Source organism: Canis aureus, chromosome 10 (assembly GCF_053574225.1).
Source record: "Canis aureus isolate CA01 chromosome 10, VMU_Caureus_v.1.0, whole genome shotgun sequence".
Taxonomy (NCBI): domain Eukaryota; kingdom Metazoa; phylum Chordata; class Mammalia; order Carnivora; family Canidae; genus Canis; species Canis aureus.
Genome location: NC_135620.1, coordinates 2,817,133 through 2,832,704, shown reverse-complemented (window position 1 = coordinate 2,832,704; position 15,572 = coordinate 2,817,133). Strand labels below are relative to the sequence as shown.

Below are 15,572 nucleotides of genomic sequence, written 5' to 3'. Positions count from 1 at the left end.
AAAAATACCAAAGCATCTAAACAAAAAGTTGCCTATTTATCCTTTAAGGATGTAGGACAAATAAATTTTGCTCAGTAATTCATACATGCGTAATTGATAGTAGCACTACAAAATAAGAAAGATTTCACAAAACAATATTTCACAAATCAAGGCATAGATTTAAAATGAATCATGTTAAGCTCTAGGAAAATGTGAAGTTATTTTGTCTTTATGTTCATTACTGCCAAACACTTATCCTCAAAATGCATTTTCATTAATGTCACATCTAGGGGCCTCAGGCTGGTTCAGTGGGTAGAATATGTGACTCTTGATCTCAGGGTGGTGAATTCAAGCCCCACGTTGGGTGTAGAGCGAGAAAAAAGAAGAAAAGAAAGAAAAAAGAAAAAAGAAAAGAGAAAGGAAAGGAAACGAAAGGAAAGGAAAGGAAAGGAATTGATTCACATCTCAACTCACAGCTGCTTTTGCCAGAAATTCTATTCATAACATTTTTTTTTGTAATCTAAATATCACTTTATTTACTGTCAATATAGAGTAAATCCTCAACATGCTAAGAGCTCTCTTCAATTCAAAATTTTAAGAGCATAAAGATAATTAGAATTGCAATATTTTCTCTTAAAATATAAAATTTTGAAGCTCACTAAATCAAGAATAGCCACTTTCTTTCTCGCTTTTTTACCGAGGTATAATCGATGAAGTTATTTCTTAAACAGGAGTAATTTTAACAGGTTTATATCACCATTGTTGTTTTTAAGATATATTCCTAAGTTCCTGCTGCCAAAGCATGAAAATGTCTTGGATTTCATGATTTACAGGTAAACTGATTTATAAAGGCCCTTACTAACACTTCAGGAAGAGAGATTTTTATCTATTTCGTTCATCTCCCCAGGGGCACAAAGGATTTCATTTTTTTTTTTTTAAGATTTTATTTATTCATTCATGAGAGACACAGAGAGAGAGAGACACAGGCAGAGGGAGGAGCAGGCTCCATGCAGGAGCCCGAAGTGGGACACGATCCCGGGGCTCCAGATCAGGCCCTGGGCCGAAGGCGGTGCTAAACCACTGAGCCACCCAGGCTGCCCCACAAAGGATTTCAATTAATATTTGCTAGACTGAAAGCACCTACGTGCGCAGAACCCCTTGGTAGGAAGTCAGATCCAAATCACCACTCACACCCTGAGAAAACGAAGAACAGTCTCACGTATGAGAATGGAGAAAGGGAAGACACACTTAAGGAAACGGACCCCAGACTCAGCCTTTACACACTGCCCTAATGTGTTCACTTCGATGGGATGTCTAAAACCTCACCAATTTAGACTTTCATTTAGGTTAACAAGTTCGGTCTCTTTAAGAATGGAGAAACTAAAAAAAAAAAAAAAAAAAAAGAATGGAGAAACTATGGGGTGCTTGGATGGCTCAGTCGGTTAAGCACCTGACTGGATCTTGGCTCAAGTCTTGATCTCAGAGTTGTAAGTTCAAGTCCCCTGTTGGGCTCCATGCCCAGTTTTTTTTTTTTTTTTTTTTAAAGATTTTATTTATTTATTCATGAAAGACAGAGAGAGAAAGAGGCAGATTCACTGGCAGTGGGAGAAGCAGGCTCCTCGCAGGAGCCATATATGGGACTCGATCCCAGGACCCAAGGATCACACCCTGAGTCAAAGGCAGACACTCAACTGCTGAGCTACCCAAGCGTCCCCATGTGCAGCTTAAAAAAAAAAAAAAAAAAAAAGGAAACCATATATACCACTCAAGAACCTTACTGAGGCAAATACGTCATCATTATGTTTTGCTGATGAAACTGGGGTTACGCAGCCAATTTACTTTCCCGGTGTCACATGCTAAGTATATGTACAACAGGGTCAGAACTTTTAATCCGACAGTGATGCTACCTCCCCAGGGATAAGGGACAGGACTCACCTTCATCCACACATTGGTTGCATGTTAGCACCCGATACCCTTCTATTCCAACACCTAAAACAAGCTTTCTCAAAGACAGGGCTTTCATTTGGGGTTGACAAGCAAGCAACAAGTAGTCTTTAAACATGGCACACTCTGTAGGCAAGAATCTAAAGTGAGGATCATGGATTTAGGGTGCCAGAAGGAACCCAGCCCCAAAGAAAAACCACAGATTACAAAACACCACACAGGGCCAGCTCTTGCTTCAGAACCGCTTGCCTCGCTCTCTTCCTCTTCCTCCCCTACCACGTGACCCTCATGGTTCTCAGCACCAGAAAATAGGCTACCATTGTTAGTGCCATAGTTTGGCAACATTCTGTGATCCAACCACAGTGACTGGCACAGAACAGGCACACAAATATTTACTAAATGAACGAAAGACCAAAGTTGTTTCTGCAGGCAAGCTGGGACCCTAACAGCCATTTCTAACAAAGTGGAGATGAGGATATGCACATGAAGCCCCAGACTGTTGGCGTAAAAATGAACTTTGAGAGGGCAGGTCTAAATGGGGGGGGGGGGGGGTAAGCAAGCTACAGGGAAAGAAAGCTTCGTAGGATTCTTTTTCTTCAGTCAGTATAAAACAGCTCACCGGTTCAGCACACAAATGCACATCTCAGGAGAGGCACGATGTTTTAATATTGTGAGTACAAAAACAAACACCATTACCTTATTTAGGCTGCCTTGTTTAGGTCATCTTAACATGAATAGCAGCTCAAAAAAAAAAAAAAAAAAAGTCCCCTCAGCATTCTCAGGATGAGTGTGGGGGTGGAGAAGATAGCAGGCATTTCCCAAAAAGTTCGCAGTGGAAAACAAAACAAAACAAAAACCCGCAAAAAAACGAAAACAACCAAATACAACAAAAAAACAGCCCAGCCCACAGAAAATATCCAAAGGAAGAAAGGGTCCTTGAAAACATGGCCAACAATTTACACAAATATACGTTTTATACCAAATCATTAAACAGACCCTGCGTGTTTTAGGAAGTCATGAGGATAAGCCAAAGGGCTTCAAAGACAATTCTTGAAAATGTTATCTATTTCCACTATGGTCGGCACCCGTGCCCCGAAGACTTGGCTACTGGTCCCCACCGGTATCAGATTCTTCATAATGTGAGATTTTCAGGCGTCAAATTACAGTAAAACTCCTGGGGCGGGACAGGAGCCAAAAGCAACAGGGAAGATGCCCATTCCTCCTCACCCTCCTCCCACTTGCCACTTAACAAAAACGGCACGTTTTTGCGTTAGAAAAGGGCCTTATCCTTGCAGATCCAATGCAGCGTGAAGTCTGGGATCTCCGGGACGAGCCTGCCGGCTCCGAAAGGCAGGTCGGGACCCCGTCCCCCGGGAACGAGTTGTGCGCTCCTCCGCCCCCTCCTTTGTCTGGCCGGTCCCCGCAAACTCGCAGCCCGATGCCCCCGCGAACAAGCGGCCTCGACGACAAAGAACGCTTTCGAGTCTTCCTCAAAGGAGAGGAAAGCCCCCAGACGCGTCGGGACCTCAGCGCCAGCCGCCGGGAGGCCGGGCTGCACAGGACCGGCACCCCGGGCCCCGCGCGGAGGGGGCCGCAGTCTCCGCCGCCCCCGCGCCCCGGCTCTCCGGGCGCCCCCGCCCCCGCCGCCGCCGCGTCCCCGCCGCGGCCTCGCACTCACCCCCGTGGATGGGCAGCGGCGCCAGCACCTGGCCGCGGACCTCGGCCTTGGGCGAGTCGAGCCCGTAGCGCCCGCGGTCGATGCGGAACGTGAGGGGCGCGCCGCGGCCGGGCTCCTGCACCGTCACGTTGATGAGCGCCGTGTAGTACTCCTGGCTCGCGTTGTCGGCCCGCGCCGGCCACAGGCTGCAGGTCAGCAGAGCGAGCGCGGCGAGCCGGGCCGGGCCCGCCCGCGCCGCGCCGCTCATCGTCCCTCCGGCCGCCGCCGCCGCCGCCGCCGCCGCCGCCGCTCGCGGACCGGGCTCCGGGGCCGGCGCCGAGAGGCGGGGCGGGCGCGGCCGGCGCTGCGGCGGGAGCGCGCGCGCGCGGCCTGCGCGGAGCCGGGCACGAGCACGGCCCTCCTCGGCGCCGGGGCCCCGCTGCTCGCCGCCCTCACGTCCGCGGCCCGCCGGCGGGGACGCGCCCATGAGCCCCTGGGCGAGGGCGCGCGTCAGGCCGCGCGGGGTCTTCTCCTCGGGGCCCACCTTGGGCCGTGCGGACGGGCCCACTCCATCCCCCGGGGCTGGTCCCGCCGCGTCGGGGGCGCCCTGCTTGGAGGCGGCTGGGGTCAGGCGGGCGGCTCCGGGAGGCGCGCCCCACCGAGCGCCTGTGGAGCACACACGGCGCGGGCCGGACTGCCGCCCCCGCGCGCTCGCCCGCCCCGCCCCGCCCCGCCCCAGCCGGCGGCCGAGCGGCACCGCGCAGGCCCGCGGCGCTGCCCCGCCCCCGCGCGCCTGCGCGCTAGGCCCTGCCCGCTCCCGCCCGCCTGCACGAGGGTCCCAGCCGCGGGCCGGGGCCGGGCGTCCTGCGTGAGGGGCGCGGGGCTGGAGCCCGAGAGCTTTCCCAAAGCCGTGGGAAAGTTTGCAACGAGAATGCAAAAGAAAAAACGGTTAAAACCTTAGCTAAAAAAAATAAATTCATACGAGATTTCACATTTTAGCAGCTCAGCTGCTAGTCCTATCATTGACGTGATGCAGGGCAGAGGAGAGGACGCGCCTCTCGGCAAGGAGACGTGGGGGCCCGCAACACCCAGAATTGCCAGGGCACCTGTGTGGTTGACAAGGATCTCTTGTTGACAAGGTTGACTAGACTAAACTTCCAAAATCACTGGACGAGGAGGAGACCGGTGAGACCCAACCAGCTCCCAGCACACACACACACATTGTCAGTTAAGCTGTGTGCCCTTTTAAAGCATAAACGAAGGGGAGGGATGGGTCTTGCGTCAGGTGTAGCTGAATCCAGGAGCTTATAGACCACTGGGCAGTGTGGTCCTTCCTACTCTGAGGTAGAAGGAAACAGCATCTCCCGACTGGCCAGTCCCGGATCCTCTGAATCTTATAGAGGAAAGGGGTGGAGTCAACCTTGCCCAACCAAATGTACTGAATATCCCAGAAAGAGGAAGCTTCACAAAGGAAAACCGAGGCACTGTTTCCAGGTAAACGGTCTGGATGCAGTGCTGGCTAAAATAGCAGATGTCCCTGGGTGACTCTTTAGCAACAGCCTTCACAATTTCTCCCCTTCACCCTCAGTGCCATCACCTGTCTACTTCCTGGCCATATCGACGCTGGATTGTATTTTATTTACATGCCTCCAGGAAGTACAGTCCCCAGACCAAAATAACCAGGTCCTCTCCCTGGGCCTAGCGCTTAGGCTTAGTAGGAGCTACTCTGGCCCTTCTGCAGCTGCCACCCTCATCACAGAGCAAGGATTCTTTGGACTAAGGAACCCATGTTCTGGCACCTGAGACCTGGAATTCCCTGCCCAGACAACCCGGGGTCCGGTGGGGATCTCTCTGCTCTGCTCCTCTTACATGGTATGCCCTGGTCTGCCTCCACCTGACATGTTCATGCCTCCTACTGCTTTGTCCTTACAAGGGTCTTTCAAAGCATGGGATACAGAGAGGGATAAGGTCTCCATGCGTAGCCTCAGCAAATGCCAGCATCTAGAGCAATGTTAAACCACTTTCATTTGGAAGTGTGATTGTTCTTAATTTTATGGACAAGAGTCCTTTAGGGCAAGAGATTTTCATTTACAGTAATGATACATACCGCCTTTTAAGAATTGCCAGAAAATAAACAAAACAGGGGCACCTGAGTGGCTCAGTCGACTGAGCTTCTGCCTTTGGCTCAGGTCATGATCTCAGGGTCTTGAGATGGAGCCCTGCATCAGGCTTTCTGCTCAACAGGGAGCCTGCTTCTTCCTCTCCGTCTGTGCTCTTTCTCTCTCTCTCAAATAAAGTATTTTTTTAAATACACAAAATAAAATTTATCATAACCATTTTTAAGTGTTCAGTGGTATTTGATATATTCACACTGTTGTGCAACCATCACCACTATCCATCTCTACAATTCTTCATCTTGTAAAACTGAATTTCTGTATCTATTACATAATGACTTTCCCCACCACCCTCCCCCAGCCCATTGTCACCACGATTCTACTTTCTGTTGCAATGAATTTCTCTACTCCAAGTATATACATATAGACATTTATATATATACATATGTGGAGACACACAGTATTTGACCTTTTGGGGTTTTGTTGGTTTGGTTTTATTTTTAGTATTTGACCTTTTGTGATGGGTTATTTTATTCAGCATAATGTCCTCTGGGTTCATCCATGTTGTAGCATGTCTCAGAATTTCTTTCCTTTTTAGAGATGAAGAATATTCCATTGTATGTATATACCACATTTGTTTATCCAACCATTGATGGATGCTTGAATTGCTTCCACCTTTTGGCTACTGTAAATATGGGTGCATAAAAATCTTTTCAAGATCCCTATTCAGTTCTTTTGCATGAATACCCAGAAGTGGGATTGCTGGATCATAGTGTAGACCTATGTTTAATTTCTTGAGGAACTGCCATACCATTTTCCACAATGGCTACACCATTTACATTTCTCCATATCCACATCAACACTTTGGACAAAACTACCTTCTAAAGTATTTAAGTTAAAAAAAAAAAGTTGAGGGATCCCTGGGTGGCGCAGCGGTTTGGCGCCTGCCTTTGGCCCAGGGCGTGATCCTGGAGACCCGAGATCGAATCCCACGTCGGGCTCCCGGTGCATGGAGCCTGCTTCTCCCTCTGCCTGTGTCTCTGCCTCTTTCTCTCTCACTGTGTGCCTATCATAAAATAAATAAATACATTAAAAAAAGTTGATTAAAAGTACTAATAACAGCACAGATCTACTTGGCTATGATAGAGCTCATGAAGGATGTGTGTTGAGGGCTGGGAGTGAGATCTGGGTCCAGTCTCCAGGCTGTGCCCTCTATAGGGCTTTTTCTTTTGACTCCACCACACATGACTTTCCCTTACCTCTGCTCCTATATCCCACCTCCTAAGAAATCCAGGTCACCTGTGAGCCCCATCTACAATCCCCCTTCTCCTCAGAGAATTTAATTTCTCCTCCTCCCCTACCCCCCTCCCCTCTTCTTCTTCTCTTTCTTTATTAAATGGCATAGGAGGGGCACCTGGGTGGTTCAGTGGTTGACATCTGCCTTTGCCTCAGGTCATGATCCCAGGGTTCGGTGATTGAGTCCCACATCGGGCTCCCCACAGACAGCTTGCTTCTCCCTCTGCCTGTGTCTCTGCCCCTCTCTCTGTGTCTCTCATGAATAAATAAATAAAATATTTAAAAATAATGGCACAGGATCCCCTTTTGGCCCTAGTAAGGCCTCGATCTTATTATTTATGATTTCCTTTTTATCACTACTTCTTGCTCCATTCCCTCCCCACAGGCAACCATATGAATGCATTTAATGCATATCTTCTGTGTTCTCCCAGAATGTGTGGTATCCCTTAGTACACATATGTTTCTTAATTGTTCAATGGTATTGGTTATAGATGCCATTCTGTTTCTCACTCTCTTCATCTAGCACTATGTGGGTATTTGGTATACCTTTTTCTTATATTTAGTTTTTAAATTTTATATTGAAATAGCACATAGCTGTACTATAGTACAAAAAAGTCTTATGTATATGGCTCAACAGATGTTTAGTAAGTGAACATAACTTTACATAACCACTATCTAGACTGAGGTGGGCAACCTTAACTGGCACCCCTGAGGCTTTCCTGGGCCTCTCAGTCATTAGCACCTCACATTCTGATTTCTCTTACTGTAGCTTAGTTTGCCTGTTTTGGGACTTGATAGAAATAAAATCACACAACACATACTCTTTGAGGTCTGGTTTCTTTTTCTTGACATTATGTCTGTGATATTCTTTCTTTCCTTGCATGTGGTAATATGAGGTTGCTCTTTTTCTTTTCTGTATAGTATTCCACAGTTGATTTGTCCGTTTTACTGTTGGTGGGTATTTGTATTGGTTTCCATTTGGGGCTGTTATGAGCAGCACTGTTATGAAGACTCCATGTGTCTTTGGTGGACATGTGTATGCCTCTCTGAGAGGATATATTCTGTAGTGGAATGGCTGCATTGTAGGGTAGGCACGTATTTAGCTTTAATGGATACTAGCACTGCACTAGCTGCCTTCTGCATGAGCCTGTGTTTTTGCTTCCTCCCTCGGGCTTTGTCCCTTGGAAGTCCTGGTCCATACTGGCTGCCCCCTCCATTGCTGCTGCTGATCAACACCCTATCCCTCCCACCCACCGAACTGTGGTGGCAAGAGAAATGATTATGGAAACCTTTAGGGACATCAAGACTCTCTAAGACACAAGTCTAAACACTGGCTGAGCATTTTCACATTCATATCATATTTGCTGTCTCCTCCTTTTGAAGGACACAGTGACATATGCCATAGCCCTTTCATATGGTGGCTGTTATGGAAGCCAGCAGAAGGATGGGCCCCAGGTCCCCAGAATGTAGCCTCCAAGTCACGCAGGCCAGCACATGGAAAGGGTATTTTAGGAAGTGCAAAAAATGTGTTTATTTTAGTAATTTAATGTTTGTTTTAATATTACTTATTGCTTATTCTTTATAGCAAGTGATTTTGCTTTTCAGCAATAGTAATGTCAACCATCTTTAAAAAGTAAGGTGTTGGGGCACCTGGGTGTCTCAGTCAGTTAAACGTCTGCCTTTGGCTTAGGTCATGATCTCAGGGTCCTGGGATCCAGCACTGAGTTGGGCTTCCTGCTCAGGGAGTCTGCTTCTCCCTCTCCCTCTCCCCTCCTCCTCCTTGTGCTCCTTCTCTCTCTCTTACAAATAATAAGTAAGTAAGTAAATAAATAATCTTTTTTTTTAAAGTGAGGTGTCTTAGGGAAAAATATTTAATAATACTCAAGTGGAACACAGATGTGGCAAAATTGTAAAAGTGGTGTGCAAATGAGCAAGGTGTAGCAAATGCTGGCAGAGATGCCCAAGATTGGGTTCAAGTCCGTGGTGCTGATTGTTAATATTCAGGAATTTTGCAAGCCATTTGTTAAGCCATGGATCTCTTGAAATTGACCATGGTGGTAGGTAATATTTATACCTCCCTTCCCCTCTCTCTGTCTGTCTCCTTTTCCTATTTTTCAGAGGGTGGTTTACCAGAATGGCCCTGGATTAAGTCCCTGCTTCGATACATGTCAAGTGGGTGACCTCTCCAAACTCCTCTCCCTCTGGGGTCAGTTTTCCTCTGTGAAGTGGACCTTTTAGCCTCACTCTCTATAGCTCTGACATGCAAATTAGATGATGGGTGCCTGGAAGCTGTAGCTACCACTGTCACTCCTCCTTTCCCTATGACTTGTCACAGGCATAGGAACCTGTGAAGGGTTTGAGGGGACTGCAGTGCACCCCCCACTGGATGCCCAGGCTGGCCAGCATCCTACACACCCAGACACCAGGAGGTACCTCACAGCCAGTAGGGACACCACATAATACCATCGTATTTAGAAAAATGTACAAAACATTTGAATCGACAGTTTAAACCTTTTGTTTTTCTTTAACCCTCATCTTTTTTTTAAAAGATTTTTATTTATTTATTTGAGAGAGAGAGGGAGAGCACAGAAGCAGAAGGAGAAGTAGACTCCCCACTGAGCAGGGAGCCTGATGTGGGACTCAATCCCAAGATCCCGAGATTAGAACTGAGCCTAAGGCAGATGCTTAACTGACTGAGCCACCCAGGTACCCAGACTTTTCATCTTTCTTAATGAAAAGCTTCAAGTACGAGAAAAAGTTGGAAGAATGGTATAATGAAGTGCATGTACCCCACCATCTGAGTTCAGTTGGGGTTCACATTTGGTCATAAATCCTTTACCTGTCTATTGGTTTATTTCAACAATTTTTTTCCAAACCATTTTATGACTCTTTGGGCTGTTCTGTATGACCACAAATGAGACAATGTACTGTAACTCTGTAAAACAATCCCATATCCTACTCTATTCATATGTTTTCAAACATCTAAAAATGTCCCCCCACCCCTACTGATTTCTTTTTTTCAAATGGGAACCAATAAAGATTCTGCCTTGGATTTGGTTGTTTTTTTCTAGAAACTCAGACTTTGAGGGTACAGCCCCAACTCCAGCAGATTATAAGAAGTAAATAGCCATCAGATGACTTTGTGTCCCATGCAGACTGTACCACTAAAGTCGTTCACCAGAAAATGTATTGAGTTCTGCCATTATCTTGTCAATCACATAAATATATTGTATCATATTTTTGTTGTGTATACAAAATTTTTATTTTTGTAAAAGGTTTTATTTATGTTTTCATGAGAGACAGAGAGAGGCAGAGACACAGACAGTGGGAGAAGCAGGCTCCCTGTGGGGAGCCCAATCCGGGATCATGCCCTGAGCCAAAGGCAGATGCTCAACCACTGAGACCTCAGGCGTCCCACTTTCCTCATTTTTAATACACTGGGAACCTCAAAAATGACAGCAGCCCAGCTTCCTCTCCACTCTGGGCCCACTAGAGGAAGGAAGCAGATGCCCTCCCTGCTCTTTCTGGTGGCATGGCATTAGGGAAGTCGTGGAAGTGTTAGGGGGAGTGCAGGGCGATGGTATTGGCAGTCCTCTAGCCTGAGGTCACCTAGGTGAGAGGGGGCTTGGGGTCCAGCAAGAGGCACTGTGAAAATCCCTGTCGACAGAGGAGGTACAAGGAGAGACAAATCAGTTCGGATTCTGAACCTGTAGTGGTCTGGAAGCTGGAATATAATTCTCCCTGGGGACTCCCGGGCATGGGGATTATTGCACCCATTTTGCAGATGAGGAACCTGCAGTTCAGGAGTGAACTCTTTGCCCAGTGACCTTGCTCCAGCTAATGGAGAGTGAGTGGTGGTGCTGGGGTAGAAGCCCAGTCCTCACCGGCTTCAGGCTCCTCACTTATCTCTCCCTAGCTACTTGGCCCCAGGCTCAGGATTCTGATAATGTCTCAGTTTCTTGGTACTTAGCCAGCCTGGAGAGCCAAAGTCTCTGTCCAGGAATTCGGGTGGGTCTTCGGGCCAATGCTGAGTGGGTGCAGGCTACTGGCGTGGCTGCCTTTTAGCAGGATCGAAGGCATCACTTTGTCCTTTGTCAATTTTTGTTTGGTCAGAGTGATAAATTACTGAGTCAGAGATCCGAGAGAGGAGATGCTAGCTGGGCTGAGCTGGTCTGGGCATGCCGGCCTGCATGTCTGACTACTGACCCTCAGGCTGACCTGGAGTGGTGGTCCCTTGTGTCTCCAGGACTCCTCTGCCAGGGGGCCTGGCTCTGTCTGGGAGGGCGTTCTGTTAACAGAGATATGTACAGAAGGAGACTCTTCTGGAAGGCTGCGGGGTGAAGGCCAGGGAATAGGACTAGGTTCAGAATGGACAGCACACAGGAGGTTCTAGGGATCTGGACCTGAGGAGAGTGGCTTCACCAGGGCCTGGCTATTGGGCTAAATCAGTGTTGCTTTCCTCCAGGAAGAAAGCATCTGACCTGTCTAGTTGAGTCAGATGCCCACATCTTGATCCTAGAAACACAGAACGTCTTGACTGTCAGCCTGCCTAAGAAGCGTCTGATAGAGGAGAATAGCAACCACGAGCTGACCTAGCCTAGTGAGCATGGGAGGTTAGGGCAACTCGGTCTGCTGTGGGGAAACCACACAGGCTGCTTGATCCCCCTTCCTGCCAGGTGAACCTCACTGGTGTCTTTTGAAAGTAAGGGTGGGATCCCAAACCTCTCTCTTCAGACATGCCATCCAGTAGGGGGACTGTGCTGCTGCCAGTTCATTGGTGGTTGACCAAGAGACCAAAATTGGAGACTCAGCAGCTTTTCTCTGGCCAGCAGCCTGAAGTTTCAGGTGGAGTAAGGCAGCTCAAGCTGCCGGCCCGGAGCTGACACCAGCCTCCATGCTGCTTTTCAACCAAAATTCCACACTAGGAAGAGAAAACTATGTGCCCAAGGATGTTTATCGCAACATTAGCTACAGAGGCATAAAGTTGGAAGTAATTATTTGTTAAGCAATTATGGTACAACAAATTTAAGGATGATTATGCTGCTATTAATATATCAAACAAGCTGTAGCAATGTGAAGAGCACTTATTATGATGTACTGTTGAGCATAGACACAGGATAGAAAATAAATCTCTGGCTGTCACTCTGTAAAATAAGTCCACATATGTGAACAAGGCCAAGAATGGAACTAGCAAAATGAAAAGAATTTGGTTTATTTGGGAGGATTATGGGTGTCTGTTTTTACTTTCCCTCCCCCCCTCCCCAGATGTGTTCTTTTTGCAAATATAGTGAAGCTCTTTCTAGTGATCCATCAGGAGATCATTAAGGAACCTATTTGAGGTAGTAGAACAGTGGTAGCTGGAGCCAAGGATAGGGAGATTTAGTATTAAGGGGAGGTCAGGTTGGCAGAATTGGGGAAGGTGGCTCCTGGTGGCCCTCAGTCAAATTCTGCTTTACAGGCCTAATACCCTCTATACATTTAATGATTCTGTCCCTATCCCTTAGGGAAAAAAATAGACATTAATTTGACCTATTGACTGGCTGCACCATTGCTAAAAAGAAATCTCACATTATTGCAGCACATGGGATATGTATGATGGCAATGTTCCTATAAGAAGTCCTTATTCAAAAATGGTGCCAGTTTGTTGTTACTGAAAGCAGAAGGGGCCAGCCTGTTACATTCCCTGGAGTCACAGTTGGATCTCATTCCTGTCATCATTTTTGCCCCAAGAGAAGTTACAAAAGGTGAGGAACACATTTCCCCAATGAAGCATATGCTCCATGATGGATAAAAATCTCCTAAGATTGGGGTGGGGGTAACCATATCTGGCTCAGATATACGAAAAAAAGAATTCTTATAAGAGATCCCACCTGTGGAGGGTGAAGGCCCATCCTCCTGGATACTGTGTGCTAGTGTGGGGAATGGGGGTCAGATGATGTGAAGGATCACTCAGTGGCCATTCCAGTCCCTTCTTCCTTGCTTGATTCCATGGTGGGACCAGAAGGAGATAAAAACTCAATTTTCCCATATGGGAATCCATTCATCGAACTACACACCCATCCACCCAATCATCCATCAACCATCCACTCATCCATCCATCTATCCACCTATCCATCCACTCATTCACTCATCTACCTATCTATCCACCTATCCATCCACCCATCTACCCACTCATCCATCTACTCATTCACCCATCCATCCATTCATCTACCACCCACTCATCCACCCAATCACCCATCTACCCATCCACTCATCCACCCATCCACTCATTCACCCATCCACCTATCCACCTATCCACCTATCCACCTATCCACCTATCCACCTATCCATCCATCCATCCATCCATCCATCCATCCATCCATCCATCCAGTCATTCATTCAGCATATTTATTTGGGCAGCAGTTCTAGGCACTTGAAATACCTAAGCAAACAATTCAAGATCCCCACCCTCAGGGTATATTTCAGCCAAGATGCTTTTCTGGCCAGTGAGCTGGGATGAAAGGTTGCTTTTGCCACATCATCCCCTTCCTCCTGCCCACGTGGGATCATAAGCATGGAAGCCACACACCAAGGGTGGTGGAGAAGCAAGGGTGAGGGAGTGTGGGTCTGTGTCCTCTGTCTTCTGCATTTCTTTGTTTAAACTGCCATGTGAAAGATTTCCCATTATTTGCATCTGAATGCAGCCCTAACTGATAGAGACAGAAGGAGAGAGAGAAAAGAAGAAGAAGAAAAAGAAGAAGAAGAAGAAGAAGAAGGAGAAGGAGAAGGAGAAGGAGAAGGAGAAGGAGAAGGAGAAGAAGAAGCACAGAAAAACACTATTCCTGGGCTCTGGATGTCTTGGTGTTCTGAAATATCCCCCATACATTTCATCTTAAAAGATTCTCAGACTAAGCCTTTCCTAGAGAAAGGAGTTTATCCTGACTGAGGGAACAAACTCTAAGAATGAAGAAGGAGCTTGGGATTTTCGGTATGAGTGAAGAGGGAAGTTTGAAGAGGGTCTTGCTGCAGGCAGGTGGCCCTGTAATCACTGGACAGTATGTACTACTTGGGGCCATCTTATTTTTATTTTTATTTAAAAAAAATTTTTTTAAAGATTTATTTATTTATCTATGATAGACAGAGAGAGAGAGAGAGAGAGGCAGAGACACAGGAGGAGAGAGAAGCAGGCTCCACGCCAGGAGCCCGACGTGGGACTCGATCCCGGGACTCCAGGATCGCGCCCTGGGCCAAAGGCAGGCGCCAAACCGCTGAGCCACCCAGGGATCCCCTATTTTTATTTTTTAAAAAAATTTCATTTATTTATTCATGAGAGACAGAGAAAGAGAGAGAGAGAGAGAGGCAGAGACACAGGCAGAGGCAGAAGTAGGCTCCCTACAGGGAGCCCAATGTGGGACTCGATCCCAGGACCCTGAGATTATGACCTGAGCCAAAGGCAGATGCTCAACCATTGAGCCACCCAGGTGCCCATACTTGGGGCCATTTCAGTGGCAAATATCAGAAATCTAACTCACTGTGGAGGAGAATTTTATATACGGTCACTTAACGAAAAGTCCAGGGGTTGCTCAGGCACAAGTGAATCTGGGAGCTCAAGTAATCAGAGTTGGGATTCTTCTGACTCCCTCTCAACCTTGTTTTCTTTTCTGTTGGCCTTCATTTGTTCTCAGGTGGGTTCTTTCCATATGGATGCAAGATAATTCCCAGGAGACCAGGGGGTACATTCTATTCTGTTCTTACAGAATCCCAAGAGGTCAAAGCAGGAGAGAAAGTCCTTTTCTTTCTCAATGGACTTTCCATTCCATATTCTGAGTCTCATTGGTCCACCTTATGTTATGAGTTCAACACTAAGCTGACCACTGAAACCAAGGGGATAAAATGCTCTGACTGGCCAGTCCTTACTGGATGCTCACCCTTGGAGGCAGATAGAGTCTCCTTGACCCAACCTCATGGACTGAGAATGAAGGTGTGGTATAATAAGAAAATAAATAGGGGATCCTTTGGTGGCTCAGCGGTTTGGCACCTGCTTTTGGCCCAGGGCGTGATCCTGGAGTCCCAGGATCAAGTCCCATGTTGGGCTCCTTGCATGGAGCCTGCTTCTCCCTCTGCCTGTGTCTCTGCCTCTCTCTCTCTCTCTCTCTCTCTCTCTCTCTTTGTGTGTGTGTGTGTCATGAATAATTGAATAAAATCTTTAAAAAAAATAAGAAAATAAATATTTGGTGTTTGCCTCTGGTTCCTGGCTCCTAAAACCATTGGCTCTGCAGAGTGTCCTTTTCTCTCTCTTTCTTTTTTTAGATTTATTTTATTATATATATATATATATATATATATATATATATATATATATAGAGAGAGAGAGAGAGAGAGAGAGAGAGAGAGAGAGAATGAGTGGAAGTGGCATAGGGGGAGATAGAGGGAGAGGGAGAAAGAATCTCAAGCAGACTCCCTGCTGAGCATGGAGCCCAAAGCGAGGCTCAATCCCACCACCTTGAGACCATGACCTGAGCCTAAAACAAGAGTCAGGCACTTAACAGACTGTGCCACCAAAGTGCCCAGGTAGAGGGTCTTTTGTATGCTAAGGAGAATAG

The 15,572-nt window shown here is 47.1% G+C and overlaps 1 protein-coding gene across 3 annotated transcripts in view; it reads right to left on the bottom strand.

Annotated features, from left to right (window-relative positions):
- RNF130 (ring finger protein 130) overlaps nucleotides 1–3,863 on the bottom strand; it is a 144,243-nt gene extending 140,380 nt beyond the window's left edge. For all 3 annotated transcript variants that reach the window (XM_077911126.1, XM_077911125.1, XM_077911127.1), the window contains exon 1: nucleotides 3,602–3,863. In XM_077911126.1, the coding sequence (XP_077767252.1) occupies nucleotides 3,602–3,848 (247 nt within the window). In that variant the 5' untranslated portion in view covers nucleotides 3,849–3,863. The remainder of the gene's footprint in view (nucleotides 1–3,601) is intronic.
- Between the last annotated feature and the right edge of the window lie 11,709 nt (nucleotides 3,864–15,572).